This window comes from Biomphalaria glabrata, chromosome 9 (assembly GCF_947242115.1).
Source record: "Biomphalaria glabrata chromosome 9, xgBioGlab47.1, whole genome shotgun sequence".
NCBI classification, from domain to species: domain Eukaryota; kingdom Metazoa; phylum Mollusca; class Gastropoda; family Planorbidae; genus Biomphalaria; species Biomphalaria glabrata.
Window position 1 is genome coordinate 1,438,458 of NC_074719.1, and position 24,297 is coordinate 1,462,754.

Sequence of the window (24,297 nt, forward strand, 5' to 3'; positions counted from 1 at the left end):
TCATCAATTAGGTTGTATGACAATATATGCCAGAAATAGAGTTTAATCATAGACATAAATAAATAAAGCCAATTAAAGAGTTCTATGAAACGAAAATTTGTGACTTGCAATTTTGTGTACTTTATTATACAGCATTTATGAGCAGTATAAAAGTTAAGTATTCATATCTATACACACCTATATATATTGTAAATAAGGAGGTAGTGTAGTTTTGTTTAATCTCTAAGAATGAAGATCATGCAACTTTTCATATTTCGGAAATCCGAATACAGTAGATATACATGTTTTCAAGTTACATGAAGTTACTTCCTTCGGCCAGTCTATATTTATTTATGTCTATGAGTTTAATTTATATAATAACTCTCTATGTTAAGTAGACTTTTGATGCATTTAGTTCTGATTTAATTGCTCTCCAGCAAAACGTCAATAGCTAAGCAGTAATAACAAATATTGAAATTTACCTATATAGTAAGGAATTTAGACATACATTTATTAAGTACATTATCTCATGTCATGATGTCAAATGTCAAAATCCAGCGGCCCCTAAAAAGGACAAGCCCCCCCCCCCCGGCCCCCCAAATCCCTAGCTAGGCCACTGATCAAAAGATCACTAAATACAAATTATTTTGTGTTACAAAAAAACAAGCGATAGAGATTGATGTTACAGTTGCTCAAACTTATGATGCACCTTCTAAATTATGTAGATAAGTTGCACTTCCTGTTCTCTATTCACCGGATACACCAAATAGCTAGCTATTTATAGTTATTCCATCATACCTTCGGGTGGGGGGGGACCATAGTTTTTTTTACAAAAAGTTTCTAATGCAAGAAAAAAAAAATTGATGACGCGACGTCACGCATATAATTAACCATTGGTAAACAATATATATAAAAAAGTAAAGTTCCCCTTGTGGTCTATCGTCTATAGGGCAGATGATGTAAAGATCATCTGTTTCTGTGGCCTACGCTTAACAGAGGGTGTCGCATGGCCAGCACAACGACCAACCGCCTTTACTTTTCCCCTAACTTATGTCAGGTACCCATCAGAGCTGGGTGGACTCAGGGGCGCCCAAAATATCCCGAAATTAAAAAAATCCCAGTTTTCACCGGGATTCGAACCCGGGACCCCGGTTCAGAATCCAAGCGCTTTACCGCTCAACCACCGCGCCTACAAACCATCTCCTAGATACCCCCCCCCCCCACTGGTCCACAACTGAGATTGGACCAAAGCGCTCTGAGCATGCCATAAGCATGAAAGTAGCGCTATATAAAAGCCATAATTTAATTTAATATATATACCGTATATATATATATTTCGGTCTAGACAAGCTACAACACATTAACACGCCCAGATGTAAACTTAGTTGTTTGTACAGGAAATACTCTTGTCACTGTTTTTTAACTTCTAGTAACTATCATCTGAAGATTAACTCGCATACATAGACATAAATAAATATAGACTGGCCGATTAAAGAGTTTTATGAAACGAAAATTTGTGACTTGCAATTTTGTGTACTTTATTATAAAGCATTTATGAGTACCGGTAGTATAAAAGTTACGTATTCATATCTATTTCAGCCACACACCTATTTATATTGTAAATAAGGAGGCTAAGAATGAAGATCATGCAATTTTTCATAACTCGGAAATCCGACAACAATAGATATACATGTTTTCAAATTACATGAAGTTACTTCCTTCAGCCAGTTTATATTTATATATGTCTGTGCTCGCATAGTAATTGCATGTGACCACATTACCCGTTAGTTATTAGAGGATAGGGCCACCCTCAGAAACTTTTGAAAGTTACATAAAAATGGAAAATTGACCCCCGCATATCCCCTCCCTTTAATTTTTCCAATAATGGTCCCCCCCCCCTCCTTAATGGCACGCTGTCATTGGAAGATGTATAACCTGCGCAGGGGCGTGGAAAGGCTCCACGCTGTGTGGGTTGACTCCATTGACCTTGACTTCCAGCTGCTGCAGACGTGTGACTAGAAGCGAGACATGATCCAGAAGATCTTTGTTGTGGAGGAGAAGTTGGTGAGCTCTTGCCTGTCACGTGAGAGATAAAAAATAGAAGAGATTTAAAGAGACTCGTACAAATAAGGCCCCCCAAGGTACACCCAGCACAAGTGATCTGGACAATGCCATTAATATAACGCTGTATTCTTACCTGAGCCTCAATTCTTGCAGCTGTTTCAGCAGACAGTTGGTCCTTCAGTAAATGCACTTGAGCAATGGCAACCTAAAATATTGAATTTGAAGTTAGTCGTGACATGTACACCAGTTGTAAGTTTATTGCCAATCTATTGAATAAGACAGGGCATCACAATTTTTTTTGTGGTGTAACTACATATGGATAAAAAGTAGCCCCTGAAGGATTGCGCCGATTAACGAAAACACATATATAAATACCAATTATAGCAGCCACAACAATAACAATTTTATTGACATATAGGTGTGTGTATAATGTCTGACACTGATCCACAAGTGCGTGCGTGTGTGTGTGTGTGGGGGGGGGGGGCGTACATGACACACTGTTCAACTGTAGGCCCACTGACGAGCTGCTGAATTGTTGATAGCATGGTTTAAGAGGTCTGGTTGTTTACATTGGAATGACCAGTGTGTTAGTAACATTTAAACATACGGATACATACAAATTAGAAAGGCTTGTAAGCAGTGCCGGTCTTAGATAATCGGAGGCCCTAGGTGAAGTGAATTTTGTGTCCCAATGAACTAAAAAAAAATAAACAGCGAAAAATAAAATTACACAATTTATTTAAAAGCTAGTGCACTCCAATCGGAGGCCCCAGGTAGGCGGCTGATTAGCTTGCATAGGTCTAAGGCCGGCCCTGCTGGTAGCTTATTTATAAAGTTAGTAGCTGTTGACTGCTTAGCAATGAGTTTCTTGAGTCGCTGTGCGGCTGGCGAGCGGATAAAAGAAACACGACGTTGACAGGAATGTTACAACATTATTAACAACGACAACAACACAAACACACATACATACACACACATACATACACACACACATATATATATACACACACATACACACACATATATACACACACACACATACATATATACACACACACACAAATACAATGCAAATGTTCACACTGTCACGGCTGTCTGACCTGCGTCTGGTGCTGTTGCTGCTCCAGCTGCTGTCTAATAAGCTGTAGCTGGTGGTGCTGGCTGAGAGGTAGCATGCAGTTCTCGCTGCTACTGCTAGTCGTGCTACAATCTCCGTTGCTGCTACCCAACATCACTGGGGAACTCAGGGGCGTAGACAATTTCATGGGCAACTGGGGATTCAAGAAACAGCGATTTCACAACATAGACACATACTTATGCTATTTATACTACCTAGGAGAGAACATACTATTTATACTACCTAGGAGAGGAGAGGACATACCATTTATACTACCTAGGAGAGGACATACTATTTATACTACCTAGGAGAGGACATACCATTTATACTACCTAGGAGAGGACATACTATTTATACTACCTAGGAGAGGACATACCATTTATACTTAGGAGAGGAAAACTCTTAATCTTAACCCCTGCTGCCCAGCGGCTAAACTCAAACACGAGAAAGGCCTTGGGAGTCAACCGAGACCAATCGTCATTGTAAGCTTGAACACTGACCAGTGATCTGGCAACCGATGGTCAGTGGAGACCAATACTTCGCACTGACCTGACTACAATGACTTTGTTACACCCTGCTGCCCGAATATTGTATCCGCTATTGTCGTGCCTTGGGATAATGAAAGCATTGCCACCGGATGGTATCATGGTATCATGGTATCACGGTATCACGGTATCATGGTATCACGGTATCACGACATTCTAAGTTGGGAATAAACCAGAGCAATATTTCCTTCATAAATATAGTAAAGTTCCCCTTTCAGACCTTGTGGTCTATAGGGCAGATGATGTAAAGGTCATCTGTTTCAAAGGCCTACGGTTAACGAGGGGGTCATGTGGCCAGCACAGCGACCAACCGCCTCTACTTTTCCCCAACTAATGTCAGGTGCCCATTACAGCAGGGTGGACTCAGAGGCGCCCAAATATCCCGAAATTAAAAATCCCAGTCTTCACCAGGATTCGAACCCGGGACCCCCGATTTGGAAGCCAAACGCTTTACCGCTCAGCCACCGCCATATATATAAAAGACTGCTTATACTCCTTCATAAATATAAGCAATCTTTTATATATATATATATATTTATAATTTTATTACTTCATATATAGATTTTCAATTCCAACTATTAGCTGCACTCCTTACATATGTGGGACCGTGGGGGAAAGAACAAAACTTGGAAAAAGATAGGTGGGAACTGGACCGGTATTTCAAAAACGCCTGTAACAATTTGTCTTAAAATGTGAAAGTTTATGTACATCTTTGTAAAAAAAAAAAGACTTGCAATATCGTAAACAATTTTCAAAATTGTTTAGATTAAATTTTGGTTTACATCTTTTTTTCTTTATAAACGAAAGAATTTTAAATGACGTCCAAGAAATTTGTTTTTTAAACCTCGGCTTAATCGGGAATTTCCGCACTCGACTCAAATGTTGCTTTGCATTCAATTAGGCGTTCAATTAATAAATGAGCGTACACGAACATTTTGCACACCATCTTATGATGGTGCAAGCTCCTAGGATGTTTTGAAATATACGCATGTAAACTACTAGACTAGATTTAGGTTCTAGAGTAATGATTGTGCAAAGCTATCGGAAAAGATACCCTTGCAATGGACCTCACTCACCAATCGTAAATAAACACATTTAGCCACGTCATAATATTGATAAAACAATGTAAAAATACGTATCACGTGACAGCCACTATGGATGACATAATTTGTATAGAAGAGATAGAGAATCACGTGGCTAAATGTTGTTTGTTTACGATTGGTGAATGAGGTCCATTAGGAAGCGTCACAAGAAATGAATAGAACTAGACATCACAGACCACCCAGTGGCGTAGCTAAGAATTTGCCATCATTTGGGGGCTGGGGGTGCTTGACGTCTTTGGGGGCCCCTGCATTTTGCGTAATATTTAATATTTAAAGTAAAAAAACACTAATTTGGGGGCCTAGCTAAAGTGGGAACCAGGGTGGATTTTCAAATTCTCACCCTCCCTCCCCCCACCCTAGTTACGCCTCTGAGACCACCTTCAGCTTCATAAAGTAGCAATTTAATTTTTTTTTTTTTTAAATACTACTTGCTTAGTTCCAAAGTAAATCTCTGTTTTTGGCTGAAGTTTGTTTGGTTAGATATTGGGGTGGCACTTACCGCTGGGAGATTGTGTTGGCTGTTTTTCAAACTGAGCTCGTTGGGCGGGTTCGGCTTGTGGTTCTCTTTATTGGTCTCTGTGTTTTTGGCAACAGTGTTTATTTCTTTTTTCTCCTGCCCGCTAGAATCTGTCAGTAGACAAAAACTTGACATTAGAATTACTTAAAAATTGATCAGCTGAAAACTTTATTTTAGAATTGATCAGCTGAAAACTTTACATTAGAATTGATTACTAGACAACTTTACATTAGAGTTGATTACTAGATAAGTAAAGTAAAGTTTCCCCTTTCAGACCTTGCGATCTATGGGGCAGATGATGTTAAGGTCATCTGTTTCTTTGGCCAACGGTTAACGAGCAGGGTGTTATGTGGCCAGCACAACGACCAACCGCCTTTACTTTCCCAATTAAAATCAGGTACCCATTAGACTCATGGGTGGACTCATGGGCGCCCTAAAAATCCAGAAATTCAAAATCCCAGTCTTCACCGGGATTCGAACCCAGGACCTCAGGTTCGGAAGCCAAGCGCTTAACCGTTCGACCACCACGCCCCCCTGATTACTAGATAACTTTACTTTAAAGTTATCAGCTGAAAACTTTACATTAGAGTTAATGGCTACACAACTTTAGAGTTTATTACTAGAAAACTCTACATTATAGTTAATTACCAGGCAACTTTCTATTAAAATGGATTGCTAGATAAGAATCCAATAGTGCTACACAGCAGACACACGAATGCGTTTCCGTCTCTTAGAGATGAACTCTACAAAAAAACATGAACAGACAGACAGACGCACAATTGTGTTTACTTTTAGAGACTTTCCTCTCATTGTCCTCTGAGGAGCGGTCACTAGTGTCCTCTTTGACCTCAGAGTTTGGCCGAGTCTGCCCACCTAGTTTGTGGCACACTTCAAAAGCTTGACCAATGGTTCTTACAATACGCATAGCTTGACTCTGGAAAGAAAGATACATAGATCTAGTAGTTAGTGGGTGCAATACATAGTAAGACAAAGTCCGAGAATGTAAACAAAAATGGATTGCAATCGTACCTACAATTTATAGATGTATCTTCAAATAATATGATTACCGGTACAACGATTACCGATTACAACGATTGATTAATATTAATCAAATTATTCTTGTCGAAGATGTGAATGATGCGTTTCGATTTGGGTTGTTGCAATAACATGATCAATCCTAGATAAATTTGATTCTAACCATTCTACATATGGTGTATGAGATGATGAATATTTTCAATGAGAAAAAGGTTGCATATTTTCAAGGTTGGAAGAGTAATCCGGTATGGGGTCCCGCGAGACACAAACTTTATATTATCGTATTGGTCTGACATATATTAAAAATAAATACATTTTTTCATTACTTTATCAATGCAAGGATTCTGCGACATCACTTAGTAAGCCCATATGCGACATCACTTAGTAAGCCCATATAACTCAACCTGTTTTGTTCCGCGAAAGGAAAGGAAAGGGAGAGCAGCAGAGAATCCTAATCACGACTTTATTCAATCTTCTTATTGCCCTTTATATGCCCAACAGGCCCTACCTGAAGACACATATACAACTGGACAGCAAAGTAAAGATGTGTGTGTGTGGTGTTGGAGGGAAGTGTGTGGTGTGTGGGAGGGAAGTGTGTGGTGTGTGGGAGGGAAGTGTGTGGTGTGTGGGAGGGAAGTGTGTGGTGTGTGGGAGGGAAGTGTGTGGTGTGTGGCAGGGAAGTGTGTGGAAGAGAAGTGTGTGTGAGGTGAGGGACCCAAAAAACTAAACTAAAAATCAGCTTATTTTGAAGTAACTTTTAGAACAAACAAATATCCTCAGAAATACGTCAGTATAAACATGTAACACAAACTCTGATGGTCACAATATGGACAGGTCAAGCTAGCCCTTTAACGGGATCTTTTCATGATACTCAAGTGTGCGCATGTATGTATTATGATGACCTTTCATAAAACTTTTGACATTTCAACCAGCTAGGTCAGCTTGGGTGTGAGTACACAGTACACAGGTAGACTGTCGGTAGACAATGAAAGGTCAAATTGACATAGGCAAGTCCAGTCCATCACAGGACATTCAGATCTGCGTTTGCTCGAACATAAGATAATATAATCTCAAAGATAATATAACCTCAAAGATAATATAACCTCAAAGATAATATAACCTCAAAGATAATATAATCTCAGAGATAATATAATCTCAAAGATTATATAAAACTCAAAGATTATATAACTTCAAAGATAATATAATCTCAAAGATAACATAATCTCATAGATAATATAAGCTCAAGGCGCCAGGAGAAAATAACAAAGATAAAAAAAGGAAAACTTAGTTACTTAAGTTGTGAGCAGGTCGATGTGAACCCATTGTTTCAACCAGAGTCTAAGCTCATTATATATCGTTGGATGGACTTTCATTTCATAATAATACTATCCATATAGAAAATTTGTCTGACAATGTGTGCATCTTTCATAGAGTTAATAATAGATCAATTATTGAGATAAACTTCTTTAAATTTACATCTCTTCTTGCTGATGAACTTCACTCACTTTTTTTTTTATACATTCATTTAAAAAGCGATCACCCAGATATCCCCTTCTTTCTCTCTCTCCCCCCCCCCCCTCGTCTCCAACTGAACTGGTCCAGACAAGTGATATGATGGGCGACACCAAAACATTTGGAAAACATATTTCTAATCGCACAGATTTAATTAGCGTTAGTCTATACCTATTACAGATTAATTACATGACTGATTTAAACTAATTGATACCTATACACTTAATATGAGATGGAATTTAAAAAAAAATTTGTTTGTATTTTACATGTTATTGATGGACTTGTTTAAACGTATCTATATAGGCCTATATTGTATTCTGATATGCGACATCTACACAGCATTACACTTGTTCTTAAAATTTAATAGATATATTGTATTGAGATATTTATCAGATACACTGTAGTCAGATACACTGTAGTCAGATACACTGTAGTCAGATACTCTGTAGTCAGATACTCTGTAGTCAGATACTCTGTAGTCAGATACACAGTAGTCAGATACACTGTAGTCAGATACTCTGTAGTCAGATACTCTGTAGTCAAATACGCTGTAGTCAGATACTCTGTAGTCAGATACACAGTAGTCAGATACTCTGTAGTCAGATACTCTGTAGTCAGATACACTGTAGTCAGATACTCTGTAGTCAGATACTCTGTAGTCAGATACTCTGTAGTCAGATACACAGTAGTCAGATACTCTGTAGTCAGATACTCTGTAGTCAGATACACTGTAGTCAGATACACTGTAGTCAGATACTCTGTAGTCAGATACACTGTAGTCAGATACTCTGTAGTCAGATACTCTGTAGTCAAATACGCTGTAGTCAGATACTCTGTAGTCAGATACACAGTAGTCAGATACTCTGTAGTCAGATACTCTGTAGTCAGATACACTGTAGTCAGATACACTGTAGTCAGATACTCTGTAGTCAGATACTCTGTAGTCAGATACACTGTAGTCAGATACTCTGTATTCAGATACTCTGTAGTCAGATACACTGTAGTCAGATACTCTGTAGTCAGATACACTGTAGTCAGATACTCTGTATTCAGATACTCTGTAGTCAGATACACTGTAGTCAGATACACTGTAGTCAGATACACTGTAGTCAGATACTCTGTAGTCAGATACACTGTAGTCAGATACTCTGTAGTCAAATACTCTGTAGTCAAATACTCTGTAGTCAGATACTCTGTAGTCAGATACACAGTAGTCAGATACTCTGTAGTCAGATACTCTGTAGTCAGATACTCTGTAGTCAGATACACTGTAGTCAGATACTTTGTAGTCAGATACTCGGAGCTACAACTTGGTTCTACTGTCAGCACTTCTAGTCACGCCAAATAAATCTGATAAAAATTCACAGTTTCGTTTGTTAGTTACAGAAACCCCCCCACAAAAAAACAACCCCCCCACAAAAAAACTACCCCCCAAAAATAAACAACCCCCCCCCAAAAAAAAAAAAAAAGGAATCGATTTTCAATTCTAATCATTTCTTGGTTGTATCGATTCTCAAACTAGTCTGGAGAGGGAACGCGCTAAAGGAAAGAAAGGAGGAGGGGGGGGGGGGATAAATCAGTTGGCGAAACAGTGGGAGGGGCCGGACAGGGGAGGGGGGATTTAATTTCCCCCAAACTGAGAGAATTGAATTACAAAGTCAGACAAAAGTCATCTCTCAGTCAAAGTTGACTGTGTGCTTCACACTGCAAACATTGCCTCTAGACTCCATGCCGTCCTTAGAGCCATCATGACCGGACTGGGAGGGGTGGGGTGGCGCGGAGGGGGAGAGAGAGACGAGTAGCGCGCGAAGAGAAAGGGGGGGGGGGCGTCAAAAAACATTTTTCTGCACTGGAAAAAATAAATTGAATTTACTCTTGATTTAAGGAGATGGTCAACATTGCTCTTCCCCCTTTTTTTTTAAATGAGTTTTTTTTTCCTGGGGACTTGTTCTCTATGCTTTCTGGGTTTGTGTGAGTCTCTGACTACGAGTGTTATGATTGGATGTTCGAACGGGCAGGACAAGCACTTGCTCAAAGACTCAGCTAAATAAAGAATCAAGCGGGAATTAAAGTCTGTTCAAGTCACGAACTACTGGGAGATCTATTTTTATTACAGTTACTTTATAATATTAATCTTATTAAACATAGACCTATCTAAAGAATTTTTTAAAATTGTTATTCATATTTTAAAAAGTTTTTTTATTTCCCCAAATATACGTCTGTCTGGATGAAATTTTTTTGAAATGTTGGACCGCAATAAAATAAAGAGAATGATTTCTGTACGGTACAGAGTGGGATTAAAGTAAGCCTCGTTTTGAAAAAGCAGACGATCTCGTATTAAAAAAAAAACAAAGATCAACAACGAATTCAACTAACAAGAAAGAAACTTACAAACAGTGACAGTCAAGCTCTTTAACTGTGATCTCTTTGGCTGTGATAATACCCATATCGCTCCATATCTGACTTTGTTAATGTAAGGACCGAATAAATAATTGTGTGTGTGTGGGGGTGGGGGTGGGAGGTGGAGATATTACAAAGACAGAGACAGAAGTCTTGGTTGCTAAGTGACACAGCTCAGTAAACATCTGTTTAGTTGTTAAAAAGTCTTAAGTTAAAAGTTCAACGAGTGCTTTATTAGTGTGTGTGTGTGTGTGTAGTGACAATAATCAAATAAGTTTCGCATTTCTTGTCACCTTAAAAGCGAATTAATAATTTCACTCGTAGGGACATCTTAGAAGTCTATAAATAGATCGTCGACTAGAAGGCTAATAAATTCGACTTTTCATAAAAATCGGATTTCCAGCTTTTCAGCGTTCCTGGATATTAAGAAACCGTTTACGGCTAAATTTATATACAAGATTCAAATGACATGTTTACATATTTAAATTTTCTGATATTATACACACATTTGATAGCTGCCTGGTCGTGCGGTTTGCGCGCTGGACTGTCGTTCGGGTTTATCGACGGTCGAGGGTTCAAACCCTGCCCGCTCCCATCCCCCGTCGTCCTGCGGGAGGTTTGGACTAGGAAGTAAACTATCTTCAACTCTGAAGGAACATCCAAAATATGTAAAACAAACATTTACTTTTATATTCAATAGACTTCTAGACCATCATACAGTCAAATTACCAAGAGCCAGCAAAAATAGCACCAGGAGGCGAAAAACTACTTTTGAGAGTCACATAGTGACTTCCTGTCTGCAGTCAGGGCCGGCCTTAGAGAATCGAAAGCCCTAGGCTAGGTGACCCCAAATGAAATAGAAAAATAAAAAATAAACATCGAAAAACTAAAATTATGCAATGTCTTAAAAACCTAGTATACTTCAACAATATCATTAAGGAGAAGTTTCGCTTTTTTTCTCTTAAAAATGGATATCAAACTATGTACGAGGCCCTCACCAATTGGAGGCCCCAGTCGGCTGCATAGCTGTCCTAAACCTAAATTGCTGCCGCCACATAAATAGTATCTAGGAAACTCCGATGGTTTTGCAAGTTTGAGCTAATGACATATTTAAAGTTTGCGTACAAAGATGTAACAGTAACAGTTTTTTTTATTGAAATGCTTAGAAACATTTATATTTAATGAACTAATAAATTCTTGACATCTTAAAAAAACAAAACAAAAAAAAAACGTGGTTCTTTGAGATTTAGTGTTTTTTTTTGGGGGGCTCTGCATACGTCACTTCCGTTGAGTTGCTTCGTTTTTAAGGTGGCTGTTAGGCTTAGTGACATCATAGTCCATAGCTATGATAGTCACTGGTGCAGTAATATATAGATCTAAAAGCATTAGGGTGACCAACTCTTAAAAAAAAAGTCACATTTTCATCTAAGCCCCTCCCTGTCCCAAGAAGTAAATAGATCGTGTGTCTGAATGATTCGAACAAGCTGGTCAGTGTAAGGCTAGTCGAGACTACGTGTAGTCGGTCATGACAAGACAACCAAGCGATAGTGTTTGTTGTGTGTTGAGTGGTCAGGCGAGAAAATACCCACTGTCATGTTTAGTCAAGCATGTAGGTCTACTCTTAACACGTATTTTTTCCCCTTTGCCTACAAGATCTAGATCTAGCTGCACAGACCAAGATCTATTTTTTTTTTGTGAGATTGTAAACTATACAGCATGGTTTTCCGTTATTTAGTATTATGTACCTATGTGTGAGCTGCACAGAAACCTACTAAAAAACTGACCGTTTTAGATGCGCAGAAAAAATACGTCAGAAAAAAAAGTTATTATTGAAAAATAAAAATAATAATATATTCATTTTTTGTAAACCAAAAACATATTTTATAAAAATTGTCAAAACCTTCGGAGTTTTCCATAAATATCATACAGGAAACCGTCGTCAGACGACCCAAACACAGTAATTTTATTACAGTACTACAATCAAAAACTTTCTTTCAAAAAATTAAGTTCAAAGTAGAAGTAGAAATAGACTTTCTTTTGAGAAACGGCAAGACGCTTGGCTTCCGAACCGGGAGTCCCGGGTTCGAATCTTGGAGAAGAGTGGGAATTTTAATTTCAGGATCTTTGGGCGCCTCTTATTTGGGAAAAAGTAAAGGCGGTTGGTCGCTGTGCTGGCCACATGACACCCTTGTTAACCGTAGGCTACAGATGACTTTCACATCATCTGCCATATAGATCGCAAGGTCTGCAAGGGAAACAACTATTGACAAACATTTTCCTCGTGATTGAGAAGTAGAGTTGTCTTTACAATAAAAGTGTTGGGGAGACTTATTGACACTCAGTCACCCTGCTCAATGTCGTACTGAAGTCCAACTAACAAGGTGTCATCAGGGCCGGCTTCAGACATAGACAAACTGGGCAGCAACCTAGGGCCTCCAATAGGTGGGCGCCGAGCTCGCAAAGGGCTCAAAACATTGTTTTTTTCAAGAGACGAAATATTGAAACCTGCGACCAACGTTATTATTATGACTGGAGTCACTAGGTTTGAAATAAATTGCGTAAATTTTTGTTTTGGTTTATTTTTATATTTCAATTGGGGCATTCAAATTCACTTCTCCAGGGGCATCCTATTATCTAAAGCCGACCCTGGTGTCATTTGATAATCATGTCTTATTACAGTCTTATTGACATTATCCAAACTAAAACATTTCTTTAATGAAGGCTGTACAATAAAAAGGCGGGAGGACATCTAAAAAAAAAAAGGCGTTGTTTGCCTTACACTCCAAAAATTTCGGGAGATAAATTCATGCGCGGAACTAAAAGCTGAATGTCGAGTGTGACAAGGTCACCTTGTCACAACATACTTAACACCCAGTTCCTGAACGCTCAGCCTGGAGTGGCCGCAAATGGAAGAAACAGTTCCAGCAAAAGAGTCGTCTTACCATTCAAACTTTTGTTCAAGCAATCCGGGTAGTGTTCAGACCGCCACTCGCCCGCTTGACTGGATTGACTTCGATTAAGATGTGGATGCTGGATAACTAAGAGGGTCCCATCCACTAGGGACGCTTTTAGATTTATCCACGTTCATCCAGAGAAAGGGAGACAATTAAGAAAGGAAGTGCTTGGAATCCATTTTGTTGGAAACGTAGAAATGTCTCAACAGAACTCTAGATATGTTTATAAAAGATGTAATAGGAATGGTTTCCCCTGAGATCACACGCTATAAAAATCTTAGAATAAAATACAGTTATCTATTATTCAGTAAATGTTTTGCCTATGATTAAACACATTTTTTAAAATTTTATCTTTCTTCTTCTTCTTTTTTTATTGCTTGCCTATTTTATATTTATTTTATAAATATTTTATAACTGTTTATATTGGCCTCCTTCAGTCGTAAAACGACTATGGTTCATCTCAGAGCACACTTCCTCATGTGGCTGTGGAGCCCTATTTTGGAGAGACACTCCCGTCCACAGTCAACAATAAAGACAAAGAAAAAAGTTATTTAAAGTCAAGTTCAAACGAAAGGAAGTCAAAGTTGAAGGATAGGGTCAAAAGGTTAGATCGAATTAAAGCCACCAATCAAATGACAGATCAACTCTTTTGAGTGATTACTTGTCTGACCTCATGACCATCGGTATCCCAGAGTTCCCTGCAGTAATCAGGTTAGGGAACAGACGGAACCAAGTCACACTGACATATCATTGACACGATTAAGTCTTGACCACGCCTACCTGGTCCAATCATTATGTCAAGTTTTTCTTAGTCAAACTATAAGGGTCAGGAAGGACAAATGAATCGCTGCCGTGTAGAAGGGCTAGGGTTCGAGCACTGCTTACAGCCGTCCCTTTCTTTTGATGAATGTTTACTGGAAGGGGAAACATTGGTTTTCTGAACTGAATGAAAATGTGTTACTTTCTGGTCTCTTCTTCTTCTTCTTCCTCATTGTTATGTTGGAGTGTCCATATGACTAGACCAATACATGAGATGAACTGCGCAGTGGTTTCCAAATCAGGGAGCTCTCCATATAGTTTTCTTTCTATTGGGGTGATTTGGGGCCAGTGTCTTATACCCGGTACGGGCCTCTTGGTAAAGAGAGCAGTTTTGGAGGACGTGGTCGGCATTTTCTGGTGATACTCCACATGGGCAGATTTCACTGGTTCCAATTTTTGAGCTTCCGGTACATGTGTTGTCTCATTCTGTTGTGTCCGGTCCTGAGTCGAAAGATTAGACGTTGGTCTTGTCGGGATAGCTTATAGTAAGCGTATCTTTCTTGTCATTTGGGATGAGAGCTCGTCCATTTCTCATTTATTTTATTTAGAATTAATGTCTGCAATTCTTCTGGATAGAGCGCAGAGTTTATTTGTGAGTTAGTTCTCCCAATTCTGGTCTCTGAGATTCAGAATGTTTTCGAGAAACTGAGCCGCGTTCCCAAAATATTTTCAACGTCTTTAAAGGGAAACTCCGATCATACGTCACTTCCATCAACAATACTGAAAGAGAAACTGGATTTGACCAATCGTATCGCTTCATTCTTACAGTAGCTGTTAGGCTTAGTGACGGCCTAGTCCAGAGCTATGATACAGTTATATATATATAAACATGTATAGATAGATCCAAAAGCGTTAGGATAACCAACTCGAGAAAAAAAAGTAACATTTTCATCTAAGCCCCTCTCTGTCCCAAGAAGCAAATAGATCGTGTGTCTGAATGATTCGAACAAACTGGTCAGTGTAAGGCTAGTCGAGACTACGTGTAGTCGGTCATGAGAAGACAACCAAGCGATAGTGTTTGTTGTGTGTTGAGTGGTCAGGCGAGAAAATACACACTGCCGTGGTTAGTCAAGCATGTAAATCTACTTTTAATACGCATTTTTTCTTTGCTTACAAGATCCTAGATCTAACTGTATAGACGAAGATATATTTCTTTTACGAGAATGTAAACTTTGCTGTATGGTCTCCTGTTACACAATAAGTCAATAGATTAAAACACCTTTGTGACGTCACATAGAAACCCGGTGAAAGTCTGACTGTTTTGGATGGGCAGGAAAATTACGTCGGAAAAACATCAATTACTAAGTTATTATTGCAAAAAAAAAAAAGAATCATATATTCATTATCTGTAAATCAAAACACATATTGTATCAAAAATTATCAAAACCATCGGAGTTTCCCTTTAACGCTTTGAGCGAAACGCGAAGAAATCTGGTACATAAAAACTGTAAACAGTTTTTTATAAATAGTTAAACAGGATAATCATAATAGGCTACAATTAGAAAGACACAAAAGTAAAAACAATTTTCTTGTTCCACGATCTGGGAGCAAGACATACCAGGCTTTTAACAGTAACGGTAATACTGGCGAGTTTATACATGTGTCAATTGACTAGAACTGTTTTACTAGTGTAATCAAACAGACAAGCACGTTTTTTTTTAAAACTCTTTCTCTCCGTAATTATTTACCACATTCTGGTGGAATCAACGCTGGTATCGTCAGTTAGGAGAGAAAGAGTTATATGACGTCATCAATATGGCTGCTAGCAACGTGAGACCGATACTTCTGCGTTGTTTTATGCATATGGTCAAAATAGTATTGCATTGCCATTAAAGGAGTACGCTGTACCAGAGGTGCTTTCCCCGTAAGCGCTTTAAAGATAAACTCGGGCGCCATTTTGCCCTCACTGGCATAGAGAAAAGTAGAGGGGCAGCAGATGGCTTTGAAAGAGACGGATAGCCCTCACGAAGACCGCGGAAAACACATTTGAGGCCCAGAGGAAAGCCCTTGTAGTAGAAAAGTTAAACAGATCCGCGGGACAACGGCTTTGTCTGCATCAGGTGTTGAAAAATATGTAGGTCGCAACCGGGTTTGCGGGGGCCAAGTGAAACACTGTACCCATCTTTAATCTTCGGAATCTTATCTTCCCTAGTGCTATTAGAGCATGGAATGGGTTGCTTGAGCTAGCCAGGAAAACCAGGGACTTGACAGAATTTAGGTCATTGGTTAAGATGCATGACGCGTAGGACGTAATCATCTTCTTTTTTGAAGTAACGTCTGTATTATATAAGATAAGATAAGGATATACTCTGATAAATCCACACACTACGTTCGGTATATCTTGATCTAGGTATTTCTACCTTCATTCTGGATTGAATTTTCAGTAGCTCTAGTTGATTACAATTTAAAAAAGAACATACTTTTAATAAGTGTTAGCTTTCAACTAATTACGCTTGTACAACTGGCGGCTTATGTAATTAGTTTAGATGACCATCAATGTCAAACCATCAAACAAAAGACGGTGTTGGTTCATTATTTTGAAAGCATTTAATGGCCTTAAGGCCCACGGCTGCTACGACACGCATGACGCGTGCTGAATTGCTAGCCACCACTGACCACGGTGGGCCAGAGGAGATCCTATCAACTGACCGTCTGGCCGGTCTAGGAAATGAACAGCCTCCAATCCTTAAGTGCCAGGGACTTACCCCAGGAAATAGATGACCGGATGTTGAACACGGGTGGGGAGGGGGTGGGGGGGGGTGGGGTTTAAAGCTGATAAGGAGATAGATCGTACCTTCCATGAGAGTGCGCGGCATAGTTCGTGACTTTTCTGAGAAACTGAAGATTTACTCGAATAGAGAGTCTTGAGTGAGACTTATACTGAGATTACCGGCGTAGAGAGTCTTCCCATAGATCTGAACTAATACAACCGTTGCGTCATTTTTTTTACAAGTAAAAGACATAAAAAAAATACTAAAAAAAAAACAAAATTATCTTAGGGTGTGTGTGTGGTTTGGGAAGAAATTAAAATCTCACTTTTTTTCCTCTCTGGTGTAAACTGAAATGTCTCTCCACCATTTTGGAAATATAAGTTTTACACTTTGTGGTGATTATGTTTGTATACAGGATTGTAAACTGCAGTTGATACAACCTGGGTTATAAGATTCAAGGAATTCTATGTTTATTTAATAATTTTACTATGTTTCATTGGTCCATTGGTCGGGACAGAGTGACGGCCCTTGAGCTTTGTGATTGTTGACAGGGGACCGGAGTTTTGTGATAGCAGAGTAGCAGCCATTATAAGGCAGTTCTGATAGTTAATGTATATAGTAGGAGCCATTATAAGGCAGTTCTGATAGTTAATGTATATAGTAGGAGCCATTATAAGGCAGTTTGATAGTTAATGTATATAGTAGGAGCCATTATAAGGCTGTTCTGATAGTTAATGTATATAGTAGGAGCCATTATAAGGCAGTTTGATAGTTAATGTATATAGTAGGAGCCATTATAAGGCTGTTCTGATAGTTAATGTATATAGTAGGAGCCATTATAAGGCAGTTCTGATAGTTAATGTATATAGTAGGAGCCATTATAAGGCAGTTTGATAGTTAATGTATATAGTAGGAGCCATTATAAGGCAGTTCTGATAGTTAATGTATATAGTAGGAGCCATTATAAGGCAGTTCTGATAGTTAATGTATATAGTAGGAGCCATTATAAGGCAGTTTGATAGTTAATGTATATAGTAGGAGCCATTATAAGGCAGTTCTGATAGTTAATGTATATAGTAGGAGCCATTATAAGGCAGTTTGATAGTTAATGTATATAGTAGGAGCCATTATAAGGCAGTTTGATAGTTAATGTATATAGTAGGAGCCATTATAAGGCAGTTCTGATAGTTCATGTTTATTTAGGAAATCAGCTTTTGTTGGCGTTATCTACAGTTATAATTTATTCTCATCGCTTTATTAAATATTTCTTATTTCTAATGCATCCCTGGTGTTTTCTTGAAGTATTGCATACGTAATGTATCCATGTCAAAGGTCATAGGCTAGGAGTTCACAACAATCACAACAGCACTTCTTTTTTTTCTAAACAATGCTAAATATAACTTTATGTATATATATGGCTCCTTTTGTCTCGAAAGGCAATGGATGCGCCCAAAAGAGTCACTGGTTTTGGCTTAATCTTGAGACGGGGAAGAATCTGGTGTGGCTAATCAAGCCAATTCTAGAACGGCAGACTTTGCCACAATTCGTACATGTGTATGCCTCTGATTTAGGGCTAGCGGACAGGGCAGCTTTCTTTTTTTCCCTCTTGATTAAGGCCGCTTCAATTCTTTTGTTCTCAGCAAGGGTTGTCCCAGCACGCACAGTCTGTCTCCATGCACTCCGGTCTTTGGCTATGTTTTCCCACATACTTTCGCTGATGCCTGAGGCTCTCATGTCTCGCTTGCAGACATCTCTATATGTTAGTCTTGGGCGGCCCTTGGGTCTGACTCCTTCCACAAGCTCAGCATATAAGATATCTTTCGGGATATTTAACTTTATTTAACTTTATTTATAATAAAGACAAAATCAAGTTAATATGAGATCAAATAAATGAAGTAGACCTTAGTAATAGTATTTCTTAGCAAAATCTGACTCACTACAATAACACAACCTGTCAACCTCAAAAAGCTGATAAGTTTAATAACACAACCTGTCAACCTAATAAAGCTGATTAGTTTAGCCATTGTTTAGACCAGTGGTTCCCAAACGTTTTTGTCTCGTAGACCTCTTGCCATGGTTTCTGATTTTCCGTAGACCCCCTACTTAACTTGTATTGCATTATTGCATATCAAATCAACATTTTTTAAAACTAATTTCTAACTGTAGTGAGTCTAATAGGGAAAAGGCCAATTTAAAGCTACATTTGAAGTTATACAGATGTCCTTTTTATTGATAAAATTTAAAATTTAAACCAATTAAAATAAACAAAATATATATTCTTGGAATAGACCCCCCCCCCCCAATTTATTTTCTCACCTTCGTAGACCCCTTGGAAGTCTTCGTAGACCCCCTGGGGGTCTATATGGACCACTTTGGGAATCACTGGTTTAGACCCTGTGGTGACACTGAGACAGATCAAGGATCTTGATTCTTCTCGTTAAGACTAAATAAATACATTTATGGCTTTTATGTAGCGCTACTTTCATGCTTATAGGGCACTTATAGCATGCTCAGAGCGCTTTGGTCCAGTCTCAGTTGTGGACCAGTGGGGGAGGGAGGGGGTATCTAGCAGAAGGTCTTTCCGTGCTGCATTCAGGCGCTCAGTAAACACAACTCTGCCCGAGTCGGGTGTCGAACCTCAGGCCTTTCATAGGTAGCCAAACCAAGCCAAGTTCAAGCGCACTTAGCCTCTCGACCACACTTCCCATAACAATGACAAACACAACTATTTGCTTATTCTAAAAGTTATATATTATTATTAATATCAATTAATATATTTATTCGGAAGGTTTTTAGTTTTCATGTTTTTGATACATGAAAAGAATTGATACACGATAAAATAAAACAGGGGGATATCATTAAACAGGAGTCAATTGAAACGTGTCTATCACGGAATGATTTTTGTTTTATTTTTGGTTTTGTAGCTTTTCAATCTGACGATTTCAATTACAATTTCGTTTATAGTTCATTCTTTACATGTTCTTGAAGTTTTAAATGCTAGAGTTTAATTTATTAAAACTTGTAACTAGCCCGTGGTGATTACAAATTACCAATCCGTGAACGCAGCTGTGTATCAAGGATTGGCCTCTTTAGTCACACAAGATGTTGTAAAGGGAACTATAGAATAATGCTACAATCACATAACATGAAAAGAATCAAGATGTCTGTGTGTAGTCGGTCAATGAACTTTATCTGTTGTGTCTGTTGTATTTATGTGAATGTTTCTGTTGTATTGCTTTTATATGAAAAAAAGAGTCCTTGCAATCGCAACAAATTTCCATAAGGATGAATAAAGCAGTCTTAGTCTTAGTCTTAGACTTAGTCTTAGTCTTATACAGTGCTATCATTAACGAAAATACAATTTTACTTTCCAAGACTAAGAACGGGGCATGAGTTCGAAACCCAACTCGAGTTTGTGTTTGGTGAGTGATTAAAGCCAGCACGGAATCCTTCTTATCTTATCTTATATAATACAGACGTTACTTCAAAAAGAAGATGATTACGTCCTACGTGTCCTATTAAATTTATATTCCGCTACATACGACGCCCAACTGGAGCACAGAAGAGAAAGGACCATAGTGCACATGTGCACTGCTATAAGCATGAAAAATGCGCTTTCCAAAAAAACAGTATAAGAAAAAAAAGGCACATTGGTATAAATTAATATTGTACACATTTTTTGTTTTAGCATAAAAGAGGTGGCCTGGTCGCAGCTACTTTCCAAATGAAATGTCTGGAAAATTCTTGAAAAGCCCGAGGCAAATACACAATAGAGAACTAAAGAAATGCTACTGTCACAGAAGGACACTGAAAAAAAAATTCTTTGCAGACAAAGGTCTTGTCTGCGTTGTCATTTTGAAAACAAAATAGGTCATAGCTAGGTCCATTTCAGTTGACTGGTACATTGCTGGGTTAGAGAAAATGTAAGAATGCTGGCTGTCCAGTGAACTGGTTGGCTACTACACTCAGAATGGCTTGATAGTTTCTTTTACTACAAGCTTTATTTAATATTGAACACTCTGCACTAAAAACTTCTACATCACATCATTACGTTGCTGCCTATATCATCACACTATTGTAGTGACCTAGTGTAGTGTAGAGATTGTGTGAGTTTAGTTAATAAATAAATTGTGCAGTGTTGTCTGTGGTAAAATGTTTTACATGTTTCGGATGTTCCTTCAGAGTTGAAGATAGTTTACTTCCTAGTCCAAACCTCCCGCAGGACGACGGGGGATGGGAGCGGGCAGGATTTGAACCCTCGACCATCGATAAATCCGAACGACAGTCCAGCGCGCAAACCACACGACCAGACAGCCATCCTTGTTTACTTTTGGCGACGGTAAAAGTAGCAATGTAGTCATACAGCCGAATACGGGTACATGATAGACGAGGAATATGACTAGGGCTTGTAGAAAGATGGATATGACTAGGTGTTGTGATTGTTGTGAACTCCTTACTGGAATTATACTTAATACAGAACGTACTAGTAATACTTCTTTCAATAACTAATAGAAACGCCAGAGATGAATTAACAACAAAATATAACTTTAATAAAAGTAATCAGGGTATCTGTAGCTGAAGACAACGCATCAAACGTTAACTAACTGAATATGTACATAATTATAAAACTGACTTCTATACTACTCATATCGTACGACTAGGCTCCATAACTCAGGCCTCTAACGACAACAATAAAACTTCAAGCGCTGTCACTCTGTCCCAACCAATGGACCAATGAAATAATAGTACAATTAATACAAAAAACATAGAATTCTTTAAGCCTTACAACCCAGGTTCTATGAAGTGCCGTTTACAATATCTTATACATATCATATCACCACACTAGGGCTTGTGGAAAGATCGATATGACTAGGGCTTGTAAAAAAATGGATACGACTAGGGCTTGTAGAAAGATGAATATGACTAGGGCTTGTAGAAAGATGGATACGACTAGGGCTTGTAGAAAGATGAATATGACTAGGGCTTGTAGAAAGATGAATATGACTAGGGCTTGTAGAAAGATGAATATAACTAGGGCTTGTAGAAAGATGAATATAACTAGGGCTTGTAGAAAGATGGACATGACTAGGGCTTGTAGAAAGATGAATATGACTAGGGCTTGTAGAAAGATGAATATACCTAGGGCTTGTAGAAAGATGAATATAACTAGGGCTTGTAGAAAGATGAATATAACTAGGGCTTGTAGAAAGATGGACATGACTAGGGCTTGTAGAAAGATGAATATGACTAGGGCTTGTAGAAAGATGAATATAACTAGGGCTTGTAGAAAGATGAATATACCTAGGGCTTGTAGAAAGATGAATATAACTAGGGCTTGTAGAAAGATGAATATAACTAGGGCTTGTAGAAAGATGAATATAACTAGGGCTTGTAGAAAGATGAATATAACTAGGGCTTGTAGAAAGATGGACATGACTAGGGCTTGTAGAAAGATGAATATGACTAGGGCTTGTAGAAAGATGGACATGACTAGGGCTTGTAGAAAGATGAATATGACTAGGGCTTGTAGAAAGATGGACATGACTAGGGCTTGTAGAAAGATGAATATGACTAGGGCTTGTAGAAAGATGGACATGACTAGGGCTTGTAGAAAGATGGACATGACTAGGGCTTGTAGAACGATGGATATGACTAGGGCTTGTAGAAAGATGGACATGACTAGGGCTTGTAGAACGATGGACATGACTATGGCTTGTAGAAAGATGGACATGACTAGGGCTTGTAGAAAGATGGATATGACTAGGGCTTGTAGAACGATGGACATGACTAGGGCTTGTAGAAAGATGAATATAACTAGGGCTTGTAGAAAGATGAATATACCTAGGGCTTGTAGAAAGATGAATATAACTAGGGCTTGTAGAAAGATGAATATAACTAGGGCTTGTAGAAAGATGAATATAACTAGGGCTTGTAGAAAGATGAATATGACTAGGGCTTGTAGAAAGATGAATATAACTAGGGCTTGTAGAAAGATGGACATGACTAGGGCTTGTAGAAAGATGAATATGACTAGGGCTTGTAGAAAGATGGACATGACTAGGGCTTGTAGAAAGATGAATATGACTAGGGCTTGTAGAAAGATGGACATGACTAGGGCTTGTAGAAAGATGGACATGACTAGGGCTTGTAGAAAGATGGACACGACTAGGGCTTGTAGAAAGATGGACATGACTAGGGCTTGTAGAAAGATGGACACGACTAGGGCTTGTAGAAAGATGGACATGACTAGGGCTTGTAGAAAGATGGATACGACTAGGGCTTGTAGAAAGATGGACATGACTAGGGCTTGTAGAAAGATGGACATGACTAGGGCTTGTAGAAAGATGGACAGGACTAGGGCTTGTAGAAAGATGGACTGGACTAGGGCTTGTAAAAAGATGGATATTGTTAATACAAACAACGGATAGATAGACAAGGCGTTTACCCCTATCATATATTTATATAAGTTCCTTGTTACGGGATCGTTTCTTTATAAATGTTGCTTGTTATAAAATTCCAAAAAAACAAGCAGTTTCCTTTTATTTAATTAACATAACTTGTTCTTCTCTTCTGCTGGCCAAGTTACCGCCCTTTTGTATTGGCCTCGTTTCTATTAGATCTAGATCTATTGTGTAAATAGTGTTGTCGTTTTTTTTTTCTTTCTGTCCACATTCATTCATTGAATAATATAAATAAATGTTTTACATTATTGAAACAGCCGCATAACGAGATAAAAGAATATTTTCCAGTTAGACTTCTTTAAAAAATGTGTGTGTGTGTATTTTAATTTGGCTTTATACAAGTGTGTGTGTATGTGTGGGCGAGTATAATTTTGTATATATATATATATATATATATATATATATATATATATATATATATATATATATATATATATATATATATGTATGTATGTGTGTATGTGAATTATGCTTGTGACTTTCCTGGGGGGGGGGGAGGATTAGATATGTCCTTGTGGTGTGTGTTTAGAGCAGTGATGCTCAACCTTATTCTGCCGGCGGGCTATTTTAATTTCCGACACTCGTGCCGCGGGCCACATCAACAAAAAAAAAAAAAGGTAGCAAATAGACAAACAATAGACAAAAAAAAACCCATTTCTAATAGAAACCCGTGAATCTAGTATTTACATTAATTCATGAGAAATTTATTCTAAACTACTTTTAATTATCCGGCTGCATTATGAGACGCCAAGATGGAACCCTAAATCAGGGATGTATAGACGTTCGTCCGTGAGACGATTACGTGACAGAGTTTCGCACGATTCATCACTGAAAAAGTTTTTGTCCTCATAAATAAATTGCTTGTAATTAGTGTGATCATCGTTAACGTTTGTTATCGGAGATTTAGACAAGTTTATGCAAGCAACACGGAGAAGAAATCAGTGGCATGAATCACTTGAAATTTGTCAAGGAAGGATTCTTATTTTTGTAAGTCAACCAGTTTCAGTTGCAGCTCTGTCTGCGTACTTAACACATTGGTCGTTGATGGATTTTTTTTAGAAACGACGAATACTGTTCAAT

The 24,297-nt window shown here is 38.4% G+C and overlaps 1 protein-coding gene across 3 annotated transcripts in view; it reads right to left on the reverse strand.

Moving 5' to 3' along the window:
• Nucleotides 1-24,297, reverse strand: part of LOC106073742 (carboxyl-terminal PDZ ligand of neuronal nitric oxide synthase protein-like) — a 220,137-nt gene that overhangs the window by 1,533 nt on the left and 194,307 nt on the right. For all 3 annotated transcript variants that reach the window (XM_056040448.1, XM_056040449.1, XM_056040450.1), the window contains 5 exons: nucleotides 6,115-6,259; nucleotides 5,308-5,435; nucleotides 3,144-3,314; nucleotides 2,177-2,248; nucleotides 1,915-2,055 (listed from right to left, as the gene is read on the reverse strand). In XM_056040448.1, the coding sequence (XP_055896423.1) occupies nucleotides 1,915-2,055; nucleotides 2,177-2,248; nucleotides 3,144-3,314; nucleotides 5,308-5,435; nucleotides 6,115-6,259 (657 nt within the window). The remainder of the gene's footprint in view (nucleotides 1-1,914; nucleotides 2,056-2,176; nucleotides 2,249-3,143; nucleotides 3,315-5,307; nucleotides 5,436-6,114; nucleotides 6,260-24,297) is intronic.